Source organism: Prionailurus viverrinus, chromosome A3 (assembly GCF_022837055.1).
Source record: "Prionailurus viverrinus isolate Anna chromosome A3, UM_Priviv_1.0, whole genome shotgun sequence".
NCBI classification, from domain to species: domain Eukaryota; kingdom Metazoa; phylum Chordata; class Mammalia; order Carnivora; family Felidae; genus Prionailurus; species Prionailurus viverrinus.
The window spans coordinates 121,926,798-121,947,983 of record NC_062563.1 but is presented as its reverse complement, the minus strand read 5'-3'; the positions used below and the strand labels follow the sequence as shown (position 1 = coordinate 121,947,983).

The 21,186-nt window shown below is 40.4% G+C and overlaps 1 protein-coding gene across 11 annotated transcripts in view; it reads right to left on the bottom strand.

Annotated features, from left to right (window-relative positions):
* Positions 1 to 21,186, bottom strand: part of ITSN2 (intersectin 2) — a 147,298-nt gene that overhangs the window by 22,849 nt on the left and 103,263 nt on the right. Inside the window, exon 30 of one of the 11 annotated variants that reach the window (XM_047853609.1) lies at positions 17,062 to 20,365. The exons of the other annotated variants lie outside the window; for them this stretch is intronic. Coding sequence (XP_047709565.1) covers positions 20,364 to 20,365 — 2 coding nt within the window. The 3' untranslated portion in view covers positions 17,062 to 20,363. Of the gene's footprint in view, positions 1 to 17,061; positions 20,366 to 21,186 lie in introns of those variants that run through there. 11 annotated transcript variants of the gene reach the window in all.

Below are 21,186 nucleotides of genomic sequence, written 5' to 3'. Positions count from 1 at the left end.
TGACTGTACACATCTCCACACAACAACAGGGGGTACTGAGCAAAAATAACTGTCAAATCAGAATTCTAATTATACTACCTTTTGTGGGTAAGGAAGACAAAGACATTTTTAGGCAAAGTTTGAAAGCATTTACTACTAATAGGTTGACTAAAGGAACTATAAAGAGGTGTGTTTTGGGAAGAAGGAAATTGAATAAGAAGGAAAAAAGAGTAAGGAGTGGTGGAGAGGAAGGAAGGAAGCAAGGAAGGAAGGAAGCAAGGAAGGAGGGAAGGAAGAAAGGAAGGAAGGAAGGAAGGGACAGAGGACAGGAAGGAAGAAGAGAGGGAGGGAGGGAAGGGTGAGTGAAAATACTAGTAAATATGTGAAGACTCAAAATAATCATTGATGATCTAAAATAACAATATACCCGATAGTGGGTATATATTCAACATGGGGGGGGTGTGTGTCTGGATGGCTCAGTCGGTTGAGTATCCGACTCTTGATCTCTGGGTTGTGAGTTCAAGCCCTGCTCTGGGCTCCACACTGGACATGGAGCTTACTTAAAAAAGAGTATAAATTCAAGGTGGATTTTAAATTTACCTAAAACTAACTTTTTTAAACACAAAAAAGCAGTAACATGAGAAATAGGGGAGAATCCTTACAGATAAAGCATCCCACCTGCACTGATTAGAAGTAAGATAAATATGAAATTTAGACTTTGTGGAGACAAACACATATGTTAGAAATGCAAAGGTAACTACTCAAAGAATAGACATTGAAACCATAACTTCCAAACCAGTAAAGGGAAAGAAAGGAAGTACATTTGATCAAAGCAATAGATGTATAGGCAGAACAACAATAAGAAAAAAATTCATGGTAAATAAAAAATATATAATAAGATAGCTATAAATAGGAGTATTCCATTATTCCAATAAGAGTAAATTGCTTAAATCTGTCAGTTAAATAAAACTCTAGATTGGATTTAAAATTTTTTTTTTCAACGTTTATTTATTTTTGGGACAGAGAGAGACAGAGCATGAACGGGGAAGGGGCAGAGAGAGAGGGAGACACAGAATCGGAAACAGGCTCCAGGCTCTGAGCCATCAGCCCAGAGCCTGACGCGGGGCTTGAACTCACGGACCGCGAGATCGTGATCTGGCTGAAGTCGGACGGTTAACCGACTGCGCCACCCAGGCGCCCCTCTAGATTGGATTTTAAAATTCAGCTAGATGTTGGGGAAGATGGCAGAGTAGGAGGATCCTACTCACCCCGCCCCACATAAACAACGAGATAACAGGAAGACTGGCAGAACAGAGTCTCCATAGAAAAATGTAGAGAAGAAGCCACACTGAAAAGAGCTGCAAGGGCAGAGACTTGGTTGGGAGCCAAAACTGACCTACAGGACTGTCCTTGGGAGGTAGGGATGCTGTGGGCAAAGAGAAGGGCCAGAAGCAAATTCCACCCCAGGCATCCCAGGCACAGGGGACCCTCACTCGGAGGATGAATCCCCATAAAATTGGGTTTTGAAAACCAGAGGGGATGAAGTTTGAGAGTTCTTACAATCAGTGGGGCTTAACACTTGGAACTGTAAAAATCAGCGGGCATGGCTCTGAGGGAGCCAGAGGGTGATAGGAAACTGAGTCCCCACGCTTAGAGACAGCACAACAAACAGCCCCACTGAGAAACAGCATAGAAACAGCAGTTTGAAAAACTCCTGGAATATATAGGAAGGAGATTTATTTACTAATTTCAGAATGTGTGTTGGAGGGACAGGGATCTTTGGGAGACTTCTCCAAGGGCAAAGGAGCCGGTGGGACCATTTCTCTCCATTGCCCCCCAAGCCTGGATACACGAACACCTGTGGGAATCAGCACATTGAAAATATTCTCCATCTAGCTTACCAACACCAGGGGCCCACCCTTGTGTTCTCCTGTGGACCCACCCCTCAGGTTGACCCTGGCCTCAATAGGAATCCATCCAAAGTGGTGCCCAAACACGGTAGTGTGCAAGCAGCCCCAAGAAGGGTCAGCACCACCCCAAAGTGATTCCTGCCCCAGGGAGAGGGGAAGAAAACCACACATACCAGTTCCATTTTGGCCCCAGCAGTGGGTTGGGGGCAGAAATCTGGTCTGACTACAGGCCCCGCCCACCAGTGAAAGCTTCTCGGGGGACAACACAGGGAGAAAGCCCTACAGTACAGTGCTTCGCAGCTCTGGCAAATGACTGATCTGACTCAACTTAAGCCCAAGATGGCCTCAGACTGGCCCACTAACAACACAGGGGCCAAACCCTGTCACAACAGATAGAGCTACTGTAGATGACTGGAGTGAAGGCAAACACAGCTCAGCCACAACAGCAGGGCACATACAACACACACAGGAGACATCCCTGAAGTGCCAGGTTCTAGTGAACAGGGGACATTGTGCTGCAGAGCACTACAGGACTTCATCTTCATAAGGCCACTACTTTCAAGAGCAGGAGACATAGTTGACCTTAACACATAGAAACAGACACACAGAGTCAGACAAAATAAGGAGATAGAAGACTATGTACCAGACGAAAGAACAGGACAAACTCACAGCAAGAGAACTAAACAAAACAGGGATGAGTAATATGCCTGATAAAGAATTTAAAGTAATGGTCATAAAGAGACTCAATAGACTTGAGAAAAGAGTCAAGGACCTCAATGAGACCCTCAACAAAGAGAGAAAACACAAAAAAAGAACGAATGAGAGATGGAGAACTTAATAGCTGAAATTAAAAATATACTAGAAGTGGGGCGGGGGGTGCCTGGGTGGCTCAGTTGGTTAAAACATCTGACTCTTGCTTTTGGCTGGTCATAATCTCCCGGCTCATGAGTTTGAGCCCCGTATCGGGCTCTGTGCTGACAGTGTGGGGCTTGCTTGAGATTCTCTGCATCTCTCTCTGCCTCTCCCTGGCTTGCATGTGCTCGTGCTCGCTCTCTCTCTCTCTCTCTCTCTCTCTCTCTCTCTCTCCCAAAATAAATAAATAAGTTTAAAAACAAAAACAAAATACACTAGAGGGAATAAAAAGTAGACCAGAGGAAGCATGACCTGGAGGACAGAGTAATGGAAAGCATTATCACTGAACAAGAGAAAGAAAAAACAGTAATAAAAAATAAGAATAGAAGGGAACTCTGTGACACCATCAGGTGTGATAACATTTACATTATAGGCATCCCAAGAGGAAAAAAGAGAGAAAAGGGGACAGAAAATTTATCTGAGGAAATAATAGCTAAAAACTTCATGAATCTGGGGAAGGAAACAGAAATCCAGATTCCAGAGGCAGAAAGACTCCAACAAAATCAACTCAAAGAGGTCCACACCAAGACATAATAATTAAAATGGTAAAAAACAGTGATAAAGAGAGAATTTTATAGGGCACCTGGGTGGCTCAGTTGGTTAAGCATCCGACTTTGGCTCAGGTCATGATCTCATCGTTCGTGGGTTTGAGCCCCATGTCAGGCTGTGTGCTGACAGCTCAGAGCCTGGAGACTGCTTCAGATTCTGTGCCCCCCCCCCCCCAACTCTCTGCTCCTTCCCCACTTGTGCACTCTCTCTCTCAAAAATAAACACTGAAGATTTTTTTTAAAAATTAAAAAATTTGAAAGCAGCAAGAGAAAAGAAAATAGTTACATACAAAGGAAACCCCATAAGACTATTAGCCTATTTTTCAGCAAGAACTTTGCAGGCCAAAGGGAGTGGCATGATATATTCAAAGTGCTGAAAAAAAAAAAAAAACCCTGCAACCAAGACTACTCTATCCAGCCAGGCTATCATTTCGAATAGAAGGAGAGATAAAGAGTTTCCCAGACAAACAAAAGTTAAAGGAATTCATGACTACTAAACCCGCCTTACAAGAAATGTTAAAGGGGACTCTCTTGAGTGGAAAGGAAAGACCATAAGCAGGAGGAAGAAAAGTAGGAAGCACAAAAGCAGTAAAATTAAGTATATCTATAAAAACAAAAATCAGTCAAGGGATTCCCAAAATAAAAGGATGTAAAGTATGACACCATATACCTAAAACGTGGGAGGAAAGGGGTAAAAATGTGGTGATTTTTTTTTTATTTTTATTTGTTTTTTGAGAGAGAGAGTGCAAGCAGGGGAGGGGCAAAGAGAGAGGGAGACAGAAACCCCAACAGGCTCCACACTGTTGGTGCAGAGCCCAATGTGCGGCTTGAACTCAAATCATGAGATCATGACCTGAGCCAAAGTCAAGAGTTGGAGGCTCAACTGGCTGAACCACCCAGGCACCCCAAAAATGTAGTGCTTTTGGAATGGGTTCAAACTTAACTGACCATTAGCTTAATATAGACTGCTATATGTATAAGATGTTATATACAAACCTAATGGTAACCAAAAAACAAAAAACTGGTAACAGATATGCAAAAAATAAAGAGAAAGGAATCCAAGAATAGAAAGCTAGGAAACTGTGAGAGAAGAGCAAGAGACGAAAGAAATAAAGAACTATAAAACAAATATGAAAAAATAACAAAACTGCAATAAGTACATACCTATCAATAATTACTTTGAATGTAAATGGACTAAACACTCCAATAAAAGACATAGGATAACACAATGTATGTAAAGTGATGAATCACTGAATCCTACTCCTGAAACCAATATAGCACTGTATGTTAACTAAATAAAATTAAAAAAAAAAATCAAGACCCATCTATATGTTGCCTGTGAGACTCACGTCAGATCTAAAGACCATGCATATTGAAAGTGAAGGGATGTAAAAGTTTTTATCATACAAATGGAAGTGAAAAGAAAGGCAGGGAGCAATACTTATATCAGATGAAATAGACTTTAAAACAAAGACTGTAACAAGAGACAAAGAGAGACCACATAATCTTAAAGGGCACAATCCAACAAGAAGATATAACAAGTGTAAACATTTATGTACCCAAAATGAGAGTGCTCAAATACATACAGCAGCTAATAACAGACATAAAGGAAGAAATCAATAGTAACACAATAATAGTAGAGGACTTTAACACTCCACTTACATCAATGGATAGAGCAACCAAACACAAAATCAACAAGGAAACAATGGCTTTGAATGACACACTGGACCAAATGGATCTTACAGATATATTCAGAACATTCCATCCTAAAACAGCAGACTACACATTCTTTTCAAATGCACATTGAACATTCTCCAGAATAGATGACATGTTAGGCTACAACACAAGTTCTCTGAACAAATTAAAAAAGACTGCAGTTGCACCATCCATCTTTTCTGACTGCATACTATGAAATTAGAAATCAACCACAAAAGGGGGTGCCTGGGTGGCTCAGGCGGTTAAGTGTCCAACTCTTGATTTCAGCTCAGGTCATTATCTCACAGTTTGTGGGTTCAAGCCCTGTGTCAGGCTGATAGCACAGAGTCTGCTTGGGATCTTTTCTCTCTGCCCCTACTCTGCTCATGCTCTCTTTCATCTCTCAAAATAAATACATAAATAAACTTTATTTTAAAAAGAGCTGTTAAAAAAAAGTAAACCACAAGAAAAAAATCCAGAAAAAACACAAATATATGGAGGTTCAATAATATGCTACTAAACAATGAATGGGTCAACCAAGAAATCAAAAAGGAAATAAGAAAGTACATGGAGACAAATGAAAATAAAAACACAACTGTCCAGAAATCCTCGGGGTACAGCAAAAAGCTGTTCTAAGAGGGAGGTTCATAGCAATACAGGCCTACCTTAAGAAGCAGGAAAAAATCTCAAACAACCTAACCTTACACCTATAGGCACTATAAAAAAGAACAAACCCCAAACCAGCAGAAGGAAGGAAATAATAAAGATTAGAGCAGAAATAAGTGAAATAGAATCTAAAAATTAATAGAACAGATCAATGAAACCAGGAGCTAGTTCTTTGAAAAGATCAACAAAATTGATAAACCTTTAGCCAGACTCATCGAGAGAGAGAGAGAGAGAAAGAGAGAGAGAGAGAAAGAGAGAACTCAAAATCACAAATGAAAGAGGAGAAATAACAATTGACACCACAGAAATACAAAAGATTATAAGAGAATATTATGAAAAATTATGTGCCAGCATATTGGACAACCTACAAGAAATGGATTAAATTCCCAGAAACATATAACCTCCCAAATATGAATCAGGAAGAAATAGAACATTTAAACAGACCAATTACCAGCAATGAAATTGAACTGGTAATCAAAAACTCTTCCAACAAATAAAAGTCCAGGACCAGATGGCATCACAGGTGGTAAATTCTACCAAACATTTAAAGAAGACTTATACCTCTTCTTCTCTATTTATTAAAAAAAAAAAAAAAAAAAATTGAAGGGGGAGAGGCACCTGGTGGCTCAGTCGGTTAAGCATCTGACTTCTGATTTTGGCTCAGGTTATGATCTCACAATTCATGGGTTTAAGCCCCATGTTGGGCTCTGTTCTGACAGCATGGAGCCTGCTTGGGATTCTCTCTCCCTCTCTCTACCCCTCCCCCACTTGCACTGTCTCTATCTCTCTCAAAATAAATAAATAAACTAAAAAAAAAAAGTAGCGGCGTCTGGGTGGCTCAGTCGGTTGAGCATCCGACTTCGGCTCAGGTCATGATCTTGCGGTTTGTGAGTTTGAGCCCCACGTTGGGCTCTTTGTTGACAGCTCAGAGCCTGAAGCTTGCTTTGGATTCTGTGTCTCGCTCTCTCTCTACCCCTCCCTGCTTATGCTCTGTCTCTGTCTCAAAAATAAATAAAACATTAAAAAAAAAAATAGAAGGGGACAAAAAACTTCCAAACTAATTTTTGAGGCCAGTATTACCCTGATACTAAAACTGGACAGACACTACAAAAGAAAAGAACTATAGGCCAATGTCTCCGATGAACATAAATGTAAAAATCTTCAACAAAACATTAGCAAACACAAAATCCAACAATACATTAAAAAAAATCATTCACCAAAATTGAGTGGCAAGGGTGGTTCAATATTTGCAAATCAATCAATATGATATATCACATCAACCCATAGCTAACATACTCAATGGTGAAAAACTGAGAACTTTTCCCCAAAGATCAGGAACAACACAAGCATGTCCACTCTTACCACTTTTATCCAATATAGTACTGGATACTATATACTATATACTACAGTATATACTATATACTATACTATATACTATATACTTAGTATATACTATACTAAGTCCTAGCCATAGCAATCAGACGAGAAAAAGAAATAAAAGGCATCCAAATTGATAAGGAAGAAGTACAACTTTCACTATTTACAGACCCTAAAGACTCCACCAAAAAACTACTAGAGCTGATAAATGAATTCACAGTATACAAAATTAATATACAGAAATCTGTCACATTTCTGTACATTAATAATGAAGTAGCAGAAAGAGAAATTAATAATCCCATTTACAATTATACCATTCATCAGTTTTTTTATTCAAAAAAACCCTCTTTGAATAAGCTTAACCAAAGAGGTGAAAGACCTGTACTCTCAAAATTATAAAACACTGATGAAAGGGACATCTGGGTGGCTCAGTCAGTTAAGCATCTGACTTCGGCTCGGGTCATGATCTCACAGTTTGTGGGTTCGAGCCCCGCGTTGGGCTCTGTGCTGACAGCTCAGAGCCTGGAGCCGGCTTCGACTTCTGTGTCCCCCTCTCTCTGCCCCTCCCCTGCTCACACTCTGTCTCTCAAAAATAAACATTAAAAAAAATTTAAAAAAAAACTGATGAAAGAAATAGAAGATAACACAAATGGAAATATATTCCATGTTCATGGATTGGGAGGACAAATATTGTTAAAATGTCTCTACTACTCAAAGTAATCCACAGATTTCATACAATCCCTAACAAAATACCAACAGCATTTTTCACAGAACTAGAATATCCTAAAATTTGTACGGAACCACAAAAGACCCTAAGTAGCCAAGGCAATCTTGAAAAGAACAAAACCAGAGGTATCATAATCCCACATTTTAAGACAAACTACAAATCTGTAGTAATCAAAAGAGTATGGCACTGGCACAAAAACAGACACATTGATCAATGGAACAGAACAGACAGCCCAGAAGTAAACCCATGATTAAATGGTCAATTTATCTTTGACAAAGGAGACAAGAATATTCAATGGGAAAAAAGACAGTTTCTTCAACAAATGGTGTTGGGAAAATTGTACAGCTACATGCAAAAGAATGAAAAGGGCCCATTTTCTTATACCATACACAAAAATACACTCAAAATGGATTGAAGACCTAAATATGAGACCTGAATCCATAAAAATCCTAGAGGAGAGTACAGGCAGTAACCTGTCTGACATTGGCCACAGCAACTTTTTTTCTAGATATGTCTCCTGGGGCAAGGGTAACAAAAGAAAAAATAAACTATTGGAACCACATCAAAATAAAAAACTTCTGCACAGAAATAGAAACAATCAACAAAATAACAAGACAACTTAATGAATGGGAAGAGATACTTGCAAATGACCTATCTGATAAAGGGCTAGTATCCAAAATTTATAAAGAACTTACACAACTTAACACTAAAACCCCCCAAATAATCTAATAAAAAATGGGCAAAGGACCTGAAAAGGCATTTATCCAAAGAAGATATCCAGATGGCAAACAGACACATGAAAAGATGCTCAATATCATTCATCATCAGGGAAATGCAAATCAAAACCACAATGACATATCACCTCACGCCTGTCAAAATGGTTGAAAGCAAACACAAGAAACAACAGGTGTAGCCACTGTGGGAAACAGTATGGGGGTTCCTCAAAAAATTAAAGATAAGATTGCCATATGGTCCAGGAATTCCATTACTATTTACCCAAAGAATATGGAAACACCAAACCAAAAAGATAAATGTACCCTGATGGTTTACTGCAGCATTATTTATGATAGCCATATTATGGAAGCAACCCAAGTGTCAATCGACTGATGAATGTATAAAGAAGATGTGGTATATATGTACAATGGAATATTAGCCATAAAAAAGAATGAAATCTTGCCATCTGCAACAACATGGATGGATCTAGAGGGTATAGTGCTAAGTGAAGTAAGTAAAGTCTGCAGGGGTACCTGGGTGGCTCAGTTGGTTAAGTGTCCAACTCCGGCTCAGGTCATGATCTCGCGGTTTGTGAGTTAGAGCTCCGTGTCAGGCTCTGCTCTGACAGCTCAGAGCTTGGAGCCTGCTTTGGATTCTATGTCTTCCTCTCTCTCTGCCCCTCCTCCACTCATGCTCTATCTCTCTCTCAAAAATAGATAAATATTAAAAAAAAAAAAAGAAGTAAAGGTTGGAAAAAGCTACACATTTACAAAATATTAAAAAGCAGCTGAGGTGGTTTGATTAGCAACAGACAAGATAGGCTTTCAAGGATCTATGTAAACGTTATAAACATTTAGGATGATACAATAATTTTGATCTTATTTGCAACTAACTGGAGAGCCTCAAAAGGTAAAATTAAAAACTGACAAAATTGCCTCTGGAAGGAAGGAAGGAAGGAAGGAAGGAAGGAAGGAAGGAAGGAAAAATAAAGATCTGAAAGATCTATAATCAAAGTAGTCAACTGTAATATTTCAATGAAAATGAGTAAATATGAAAGATTCGAACACTATTAACAGGTTTAGTATAATGAACATATCTACAAGGCAACAACACTTTTTTCAACAAAAACTACTGTGTAAAAAAATTTCCTGAATATAGCTGGAAAATTAAACATTAAAATTATTTTCAAGAGGCACCTGGGTGGCTCAGTCGGTTAAGTGACCCACTTCAGCTCAGGTCATGATCTCAAGGCTTGTGGGTTCAAGCCCCACATCGGGCTCTGTGCTGACAGCTCAGAGCCTGGAGCCTGCTTCAGATTCTGTCTCCCTCTCTCTCTGCCCCTCCCCTGCTCACTGTCTCTCTCTCTCAAAATAAACATAATAAAAAAATAACTTTTAAATGTTGTAGTTTAAAGAAGAGGTTCCTAAAAGCTCCATGTACCTTCCTCCTTCCACCTCAATTTGCTTGACCTATCACAAGCATTTGTGACAGTGGATCACTCCCTCCTCTTTAAAATCCTCCTTTAACTTGGCTTCTAGGTCACCACCTCACCTCATGTCCTCCTACCGCACTGGCAGTCGCCTCCTCTCCTTTCCTAGCTCCTCCTCAACCCACAGACTTAATTAACGTTGAAACCCAAAGACTCAGCCGTAGAACTCTTCTCCACATACTCACAGCGTTGGTGGTGCCACCGAGTCTTGTGGCTTTAAGTATCATCTATGCACCGATATACTCCCAAATGCACACTCCAGGCTGAAAATATCCTCTGGATCTCACTGTGTTCTACTGCCTACCCAGGATCTCCACTTACCTATCTTAAGGGTGGGTGAAAGTAACATATCCAAAACCAAACTCCTAATAGTCTCTCCTACCCTTCCTCTCTCATCATGTGCCTTCACTTAATGGTGATTCCATCTCTCTGCTTGCCTGGGCCAAGATCTCTGGGGATATCCTTGATATTTTTCTTTTTCTCACACCCCTACATTCAATCCTATCTGTTGAATCTACCTTCAGAATATACCCACAGTCTGACACTTCTCACTATGTTCACTACAATCATTCTGATCGTGCCGTCATTGTTCACCCGGATTACTGATCTAGCTTCCTAATATGTCTCCTTGGTTCTGAGCCCTTCCCTGCCCCAACCCCTGCTTTAATCTAGCAAGCTAGAGCTATTCTGTTAAAGCACATCGGATCATGTCCTTCCTTTGATTAGAACCCCTTGATGGGTTCTTGTCACTCCCAGCCAAAGCCAAAGTTCTTACAAACAGCCTCCAAGAACTTAAGTAGTCTCCCCCATTTCCCCAGTCCACTCTGTCCTCACTGCCTCTCTTGCTTCTCCCTCTGTTCCAGCCACCCCGGCCTCAAGCATTACCGTCATGTTCCTGATTGGGGCCCTGGCATGTGCTGTTCCCTCTGCCTAGAATGGTCTTCCAGCTATTTACATGGCTCTCTCCAGATACCTCTCATGTCCTTTAAGTCTTTGCTCACATGACATCATTTCAGAGAGGCTTTCTCTGAGAAGCTTGTTTGAAATCCGTCCAGATCCATCCTCTTTCCACCAACCCTTCACTCACTCCCTTTCCCTAAATTGCTTTATTTTTCTAAGGTACGACATATTTATTCATTTTGTTTGTTTTCTGTCCTGCCCTACTTAAATGCCAGCTCCAAGAGGGGAGGAATTTTTGCCTATTTTATCATCTGCTATATCCCTAGTGGCTGACACATAGTAGGTCTTCAGCAAGCATTTATAGAATGTGATACGAAGATAAACTGTGAGCTGCAGGAGACAGTACACCATATTAACTACAGGTGGCCGGAGAGATTGATGAAAATTTCCTGGTAAGTTCTTCCTAGAAGACAGGAAGGGTGGGAAAATGAGAAAAATGAGAGACCATGCTACTATCAGGTCAAAGTCCTCAGTCCTCAGGGCCACAAGACCCCCCCCCCCACACTTGTGAGAGGACACGGAGACTGACAGCCAAATTATGCATAACGAATAACAGCCACATAAACTGTGTCCCACAGAGTTGGGAGGCCATTGCAGATTACAGTGCAAACAAGATCAAGAAGCAAATGAGAGACGCCTGAGAGGAGAGGAGGGAGCGACGCGAAGACTCCAAAAGGTGAAGGACAAAAGATGGTCTGTGACAACTCATACAAAGAGAGCTTGTTCGGATTATGTCATAAAGTCCCAGAAAAGTCCTTGCCCATTGTGAGAAGAGCGATGTCACTGAACAACGCTATTCTCTGTGCCCGAAGCAGCAGCCAGGGTTGACATAATGGTTTTCAGTCTCACTGTGTTGACGCTCAGTGAAAAGACAATTTTTAGCAGTAAATCCAGATGACTAAGCTGTGTGCATTTTCTGAAGGCTGCCTTTAATGCAGAAGTTTTGTCAGAGCACTAGAAAATCATCGAATATCTTATTTTGTAAAAGAACAGCATTTTATGCACTTGGCAACTATTTATTGAATACGAACTATGTAACAGGTAGTAGGTCCCACTTGCAAGCCACAGATATTTGTGATTTTGTTTCCGGAAATTTAAAGGATTGTTGAACAATTTTTAAAACTCTGTGTCTCTTTGATGCCTGTCAATTCTTTGTCACCAGGAGTTAGGCTGCCTGTTTAAGCATGAAAAGGGAAGAAGTTAATACTGTATTCTGATGCTGCAGACCATCAGAAAGCAAAAGATTTGGTTATCAGAAAATGGAAGTATTCCAGAACTTCCCAAAGCAACTCTGTTGATAAATGCTAGTGGAGAAAGAAAAATGTTGTTGGTTGTATTTTTATTTTTGAATCTACAGTGATAGGTCATAAGCCTAAAAGAAAGTAGAGACCTCCTGGGGCGCCTAGGTGGCTCAGTCAGTTAAGTGTCCAACTTTGGCTCAGGTCATGATCTCACGGTTTGTGGGTTTGAGCCCCCTGTTGGGCTCTGTGATGACAGTGCAGAGCCTGGAGCCTGCTTCAGATTCTGTGTCTCCCTCTTTCTCTGTCCCTCCCCTGCTTGAGCTCTGTCTCCTTCTCTCTCAAAAATAAACAAACATTAAAAAAAAAAAAGAAGAAGAGAGCAAAGACCTCCTAACAGTAGACAGAGGGGCCTCTGAGACTCGGCCTCAGAGAGTAGTTCTTTCAGGCTGATGCTTGCAACACCTTCTAGACTGCCAGAGTCCCTATCACTAACTCAACTGAGAGAATTAACGTGCCATCCAGATACAGAACATTATGAAGAGAAAGTTTTTTCATGTTCGCTGAACACATAGCGCGTAATCCTAACAATCAAAATAATTGTTACGCACATGTGTGTGATGATTTACCACCTCTGATCAATCCTCTGAAGAACTGATACAACTTTGAACCCTACTGTATATAGAGAATCTAAAGGTTGGTGGTGAAGAGACAGTACAGAATTCAGAGCTACTAAACCCCTACATCTTGGCTCAAGTCTTACACTTTGAAATGCCAGGCCATTTTATATGGTGCTTACACTGCAATCCGCCTTGAGACAAAACATGGATGACAGGGTGTATAAACTTGACCTGGTCTCATGCTTGCTGGACTGAATTCTAGAGGAAAAAAGGGGGTTTAGGTTAAGTATTCTGAATGCCAAATGGCGCAAATGCACTTCTCTGGAAATGCCAACAGAGTTCTCACTCTCCTTTGACTCATTTTTGTGTCTAAGTGACGACGGGTCCCTACATACCTTCTCCTCTGTCACATATGCAATGAGTAGCTGTGTCCAATAGCCAATTTCATGTTGACTGTTCCAGACACTTGAGCACTTCACGTCATACATCTGCTACTACGCCACCACTGTCCCGGGGGGGTTTCATGCGCACGTGTATTTTTTTTTCTCGTGGTTACTGAACAGCTTGCTGTACTCCTAATTTTCCCCACTGGTATGACCACACAGCCCATACTTTCAAACTGTTTGCGACTCCATAACTGGTCACTCCGCCCCACTGTGCTCAGTGTAGGACACACGCACTCTGTAGCCCTGCCTAACTTCATGGAGGTTATCATATGACCGCTGGGGGCCCAGGGATCCCAGGAGCAGGTCCTTCTAATACTTTAAGTGTAACTTGACCGGCCTGGAGGTACTGAAAACAGCTAATTCTCCTTACATTCTTCTCACCTGAATCTTGGGATTAAGTGATGGTTGTTCTGCTTTTATGATCTGGAGTAACAGCAGCTCTCAGTTAATGGAAAGGTGCGTGGGCAGAGGCTAGGAGCACGAGCTTTGGAGTCAGACTGGGACTCGAGTTCTAACTTCCAGCACTGACTAACCCAGACATGTACCCGAAGTACTCAGTCCACTGCTCAGCACAAAGCAAGCACTTAGGACGTGTTAGACAGTGACCTAGCACTTCAGAAATCCCTGAGTCTCATCTGCAATGTAGGTATTATCATCATTATAGGGGCGAGGCTAAGGTTCAGCAAGTGAGTGGGAAGAGCCAGGGATTCAAAGCAACCCTCCCAATGCACTCCCCCCACATTCACTCCATCGCTCTCTCTCTGCTTTTTTTCCTTGACTAAGTGATTTTGCCTTCTGACAACAGCATTGAGACATCTCTCTCAAGGATGTTTCATAATTTGTTGTCCTTGTTTAAAACAAAGTTTAAAGCATGAAGACAAATGACTCAAACGAGAGGCAAAGGATCTAAACACACATTTCTCTAACGAAGATCTGCAAATGGCCAAGAAACACATGACAAGACGCTCAACATCATTAGTCACTGAGGAGATGTCAAGCAAAACCACAGAGAGATGTCTGTCGCTCCACACCCAGAGGGATGGCCATAGTAAAAAGTCAGATAATAACCAGTGTTGGGAAGGACATGGAGAAACAGAAACTTCGTGCACTGCTGGTGGGAATAAAACGGTGCAGCTACTTTGGAAACCAGTCTGGCAGTTCCTCAAAAAGTTAAACACAGAATTACCGTTTGACACAGACATGTGACAAGACATGTCTGCCCCAAAACTTGTACACAAACATTCACAGCAGCTTGTTCTTAACAGCTAAAAAGTAGAAACAACCCAACGTCCACCAACTAAAGAACGGATAAACAGTGTGGCGCCCCATACAATGGAACATGCCTTCGTCATAAAAAGGAATGAGGTACTGACACACAGACAGCATGCATGTACCTCGAAAACATCATGCTAAGTAAAACAAGCCAACCACACGTTTTATGATTCCATTTATATATGTCCAGAACGGGCAAACATACGCATGGAGACGGCAAGGAGGTTGTCAGTGGCTGCCTACGGCTCCCCGCGGTGGCGGTATAGCGAGATGGGAGGACAACAGCTGAAGGGCACAGGACTTCTTTTGGGAGTGATGCAATGTTCTGGAGTTAACCATCCCGGGTGCCGGTCGCACAACACTGAATAAACTAAAAACCATTCGGCTGTACACTTTAAGTGGGTAAATTGTATGGTATGTGATTTGAGTCTCAATAAAGCTGTTACCAAAAGAAGTGATTACGTCCAGCTTTATCTTTCTAGACACTATTCTTAAAGATTCCTGTCCTTGTTTATCACATTCAGTCTTTGCCTCCTGGCCTCTTCTCCGTGTGTACCTTCTACAGAGAGAAAACACAGGGCGGCCTCTGTCTTCTCTTTTCTTTTCACTGGTTCCAGTGATGGCTGTGGTGCAGGAACTTCACTGCTACTAACAGGGTGGCCGTGACCGCACGCTAGGGGAGGTTTAAGAGCATGGGCTCTGGAGCCAGACCATGTGGGTTTGAACCCAACCCTCCCACTTACTGGCTCTGTGACCTTGGACAAGTTATTTAGCTTGTACTTTAATGGTCATATCTGTGAAAAGAAAATAATAATGAGGTAAAACATTAGGGAACCTCAGAAAAGGACCCAGATCAGTAAGTACTCAATGAAGGGCACTTTCCGTTTTTTCTTTTTACCGGTATGGGCAATGGTTGTGCAGCCAGAGCTTTGTTCACTATTCTCCTAGAACCTGTTCCCTGCCTCCACAGGTCCCTTCGCTACCCCACCCTTAACTGTTGACACCCTCAAAGGGCCAGCATGAACTCATTCTCCCCGAGTCATCTCATTTACTTTCACGGGCTCAGCACCATCCATCTGCCTTCACCCCACCGGCTGACATCTGCTGCTGTGGGTCTCAACCCTGTCTGACCACCCGGGTGCCCCACTGGTGCTTTGCAGTCAAAACCAAACTCCTCCTTTCCCCAACTGTGACTCCTTACTGTAGCCGGTGGCACCACTATTCTGCCTGTCACCAAGATAAAATCTGGGAATCAAACTGACACTTCCACCTGCCTACACATCCAATCAGTTCCCAACTCCTGCCAATGTTCCTTCAGAAACGGTTCTGAGCTCTGTTTCGTCACTCTTCCCCCACCTTGGCAACGTATCAGAATCATCTGGGAAGCTCTGAAAAATCCCCACACGCAGGCCATGCTTTAGACCATTTAAATCAGGACTCAGGCATCAATAGTTTTTTAAAGTTTCCCAGGTGATCCCAACGAATCTCTGATTCAAGCTAGAGAATCTCTGATTCAGCCCCTGGCCTGCCTCTCAAGCCCCGAGTTTCACTGTTCCTGGCTTTGCACTTCCACTCCGGCTTATAGAGTCCCCTCCCCTCCTCCGCTGTTTCTTGTCTTTGTCATACTCTCCACCATCCCACCCCACCCCACCCCCCATCTGCCTTACTCCTATTTACCTTATGGGTCTCACAGTTGCCACCTCCGGGAGGTCTCCTCTAATTCACCAATCTATGGTTGAATTAGGTACTCCTCCTCTGTCCTCTCTTGGTGTCCAGTAAATACCTATCACTGTGCTTAGCATGTTGTTCTAGAATGATCTGCGTATGTGCCTGATCCCCTCACAGAGCTACACACTACCTGAGCCAAGGACTGACACTCTTTTTCATATTCTCAGAAGTTAGTCCTTTGCTTGGCCTTATGCAAATGCTCAGTAAGTTAGTTGAATGATTTTCCAGAGACGAGGAAACGTTTTCTGGAAAGAGGTTGTTTATGGCAGATATTCACGGATGGGTTGGATTTTGATCCATATGTTGCACTCAAGGTGAAAGCACCAACTTGATTACTTAAGTGTAAACTTAAGTGTAAACTTCTACTTAACTCTGGTGCCTCCAAGCATTCACTAAAGTTACTTTGTACTAAGAATGTTTAATTCTACATTTGCAAAGAGTATCAACTTGTAAGTTCCCTCCAATGTTTTCAGAAAAAGGTTGTGGAGCAAAAATTGTAAATAATAACATTATCCATTTATCCTAGATATGGTCTTTTACTTTCAAATCAAAATGTCTTTTGCTTTTGAGATACATATGATTATTTTGGATCAAACTATCTCAAGCTTGAGGATTTAAAATTTCTTTTGCCCCTTGTGATATAAAACAATTCACTGGCCTGTACCCAGAGACCATGTTAAGGAAAAAGAGAAATTCCAAAGAAATTCAATCACGACTACATACAAATACTTAAAAATAAGTTTTAAAGGATGCTTCAAAAGAAATACACAATACAAGTAATGTAGTTTGTGTCATTTTAATAAACACACTTGCATAGTTATATTACAACTTTGTAAAAATAAAAACAGATTACCTCATGCCAAGCGTGCCCAGCATCTGCACAATCTCAAGACCTTTAATACTATAGTTTCAAGACACACAAAATAAAAATTTAAGGCAAAAACAGCACTTTGCAACAATTTAATAACTTATTACAGTAGCATCACAGCAGCATCCAATAATGCCACTTTAGGCAAAGTCTCTCAGTATTTCCATTATAGATTCTATTTACAAGAGTTTATAACTTGGTAAAATGTATTCTAAGAAAACTTGGCAAATAAAGCTTTGGACTGGAATTGGCATTTCTTTCTCTACTTTTCCTTCCCCCACTTTCTTTTAAACTATTAGTATTTCTTATTGTATTTTAAAATAATAAAACAGCAGTTACATTTTTTAATAGTTGTATTATTGTAAAATGACTCTTTAAGATAAAGTTTTAGAGGAACCTATGCAATGGGTAGGACTGACTTAAATTTTCAAGTTTTCTAAAAAATCAGCTTTGGTTTTACAACTGATTTTTTCATTGCTGGAAAACCTATGAGATTTAATCACATACTTTAAAAATGATTATCGCATACTATAATCTTTAAATAAATAGGTATTTTTAAAAATAAATAGGTATTTTGATTCTTTACTTCCCACGGGGTTCAGATTTATTCCATTTTAAGATTCTGTGTTCCTGATAAGCTCGTTCCTTCTACCGTTGCTTTCTAAGCAAACTGAAAGCTGCCCTCCCATACTGAATGAGGGAGAGAGCAAGTACTTGGCTGAATATGAGGTACTACAAAGGAATGACTGCATGCGTTTTTAAGAAGGACTATTACATGTCATACAATTTCCTTTACTTTTAGCTTTCTCTCAAATATATGGCAAAATACCTACACAAAGAGTAGTATTTCAGCAAATACAGTAATTTTATTTTCCAGACCAACAATTCAGCTTAAATATGCCATTATGTGATTTGATTTAGCTCCTGGGTACCTGACAAATACATTATTTTCGGATTGATTACAGATGCTAAGCTCCACCTGAATGTCATTCTTAGTCACTTATATTTATCAGTGTTACAGTGAAACAATTTGAGCTGTAAAAATACCTTTGAAATAATTTACCAGTGTATTAGATAAGCCCAAATTCAAAATTATAAAGAGAAAATATTATACCAAACTATGCAGCTAATTAACAGGTCTGATTTCCAACCCCAGGGTTTAAAATAGATTTAAAGTAACTGTACTTAACCCGAACCCGCCCAAAGAGTGCAAAAGCGGAGAGTTCAGAAAATACAAGGTGAGACCAAGTAATCCGTACAATTTGGAAGATCAGGTGAGTTCACAAGGACTCAGTCTTTGCGCTGTCTCCTTTAGTGACTGCGGGCAAATCTGTTATTCCACTTTGTAAAGTGTTATTATTGCTTTCCTATTAATGTCATATTTTATAAAAGTTATCATGATGATGCCAAATGCTAAAAATTGAGGTGGTCTAATAACTAGAAATCCCTGCCCCAGGGAGCACACATACACATCATCATACATCCCTGTAATGTTAATAAGCATTTTGAAACACAGACATTTGAACTTTGTAAAGTTCTAACTAAAGTACTGATTCTTTCTCAAAAAAAAAAAAAAAGTTATGATTTAGGCAATGACTGAAATTATTCATTCACAATGTATAGGCACATTAACATAAATATTGCACAAAATATGCCTCTAACTGAAACTCAGAGATATAAAAACACACTTCACTCTTCTTAAAGAACTCTGTGAGGAAATAAGATTCTATGATTGTATGTACACTTTTCCTGATAATACTCTGACATTCATAACAGTAGATTGCACTGCAGTTTGTAAACATTTTAAGTTGCATAAACGTCTCATTGATTTTCAAACATAGTTTAATACTGCCTACTAACAATCCTTTTTGTTTCAGCTAAGTACTCTCCAATTTACTTGTTTATAATAATGTTTATTATCTTTAAAGTGTTTTCCATTCAAGGAAAACAAGTAAAATCCTATGCCGAAGTAGCCGATGTATCTGAAGACAAGATATTAGCCAGAGAATTCTGGATGGTAAAATCAATCTTCCAGCCTCAAAGCATCTTCATGGACAGAGAAGAATGCCAGCTCTCACACATCATTCTTTTGCTTGAACTCATTCCTGACTAGATAGAGCCTACAGGCCCGCATCAGGGGCATTTAAACTCTTCAAGGATTCCTTATGATTTTTACTAAACACATTAAGAAGAACGTCAACCAGTGTCCTTTTGTGACCTGAAACAGGCAGTCACCTAATTAAAATAGATAACATGAATTCTGACTTTAGAATGTAGTACAAACGTTAAGCAAGGGAAGGTTTTCTTGTCTCAACTGTCAATGATGGGAGCCTTTCATTCCTCAAAAAGAATCCATTTTTAGGTCACCAAGAAAGAAGTGACAACTGACTGCTACAGCACATGATGCACTATCCTGATTAGCCCAGAGCTCACAGACCCTAAGAGAACTCCCACAGTGCAGTACTCGTTTGTGGGCAGCCGAGACAGAAGAAACCCAGCCCACTTTGCATATACTGCTGGAGCAGGCTGCTTTCCTCTTTTCTGAGAAAGCTTCCCCAATGTGTTACTGCTCCCACCCCGAAATACACAGAAAATAGAGAAAAGGTTATTTCCAGTTATTGGCCTTTAAACAAATTTAAATATTGGTACTCATGATGGCACACTAGAAAGGAACAGAGCAAACAGTGCATATTTGGGAGCAAATCACGTACTGAACCAGTTAAGAGCTCACTGTGATTAGGATTAGATCAAACATAAGAGCAAAACATAAGCAAGTTTTATCTGAATTGTAATGAATATACATGTTGCGGTAACATTAGAAAAGCATGGCGGCCCATTCCAAACCAGTGAGAATAGTCTGTGCAAATAGTGGGTCTTTGTGTGTTTGAACTCCCACCATGTACGGGCAAACTCAATATGCATGCTAATGACCTACAATTACCAAATTAAAAAAAGAAGAAAAATGCTAAAAGATGCCAGAGTGAACAGCAGGGAAAGCCACACAAAGACCCACTATCCTTTAACTTGTTACAAATAAATTTTAACTGTAAATTAGAAACACAAAGAAATAATCACAAGTGGCTCTAACATTCAAACGAAGTTAATGAATTGTGTAGGAGATATTTGATCAGGGCTGCCTGCCCTGCCTCCACGCTAGAGTCAAACTTGGATAGTGGGTCTCTGGGGTGCTTTCACACTGGAAGACAACATTGGGTCCTATAAAAAGAAAAATGAGGAATAAAATGAACATAAAGCAAATTAAGTGGGTGAGAAAAAATTTGACTAATAACATGCAACATCAACTAAACAAATTTGAACTATTAAAATTCTCAAGCTTTAAAAAACATCCTAATTGCATTATAAAACGAAAATAATAATTATAAAGGCCCAAGAAACGCAAATGGTAATCTAAAATTTAACCAATCTTCATGGACTCATATACTCCTGGCTGTTCTTCCTCTAGAACAGCTTTTATCTGTTCTTTATATTCCTGACTACCTAAGACTTAATTGGAAGAAGCGTTCTGCCACTGGAAAACAAGAAACAACAACAACGCATCTGGAGAACGACCACTTTACATCCTAGGTGCTGTAACAGCCAAACATCCTGGAGAACTGAAATGCCTCCAAGAATCACTAGCCAAAGAGCTTCCAGTCCTGGTCCGCATGAAAGGCAGCTTCCTCTCTCAGGGCCAGGGAAGGCCCTCAGCTATGTCTAATTAATTATATGAACTGGCTATAGCACCGAAAGCTGCCAGACCATCAGCGGAGCTTAAAACCGGTCATTCACTTAGGTAGCCCCAGTTTTTGGGGGGGATGTTCAAATCATAGAAAACTGAACTGTTCCCATATTCAAATTAGGAAATTTAGTTGCTTTATCTAAATGAAAATCTCCCAGGATCAAAACTATCTTTAGAACTATAAGCTCTAAAGTATAAACAGTGCACTAATATTTCAAAAATTATAGATACAGTAAAAATTCTTAATACTCGCACTGAATTACGAGCGTATCTCTAGCTTTGACCGAGTTACCATTTA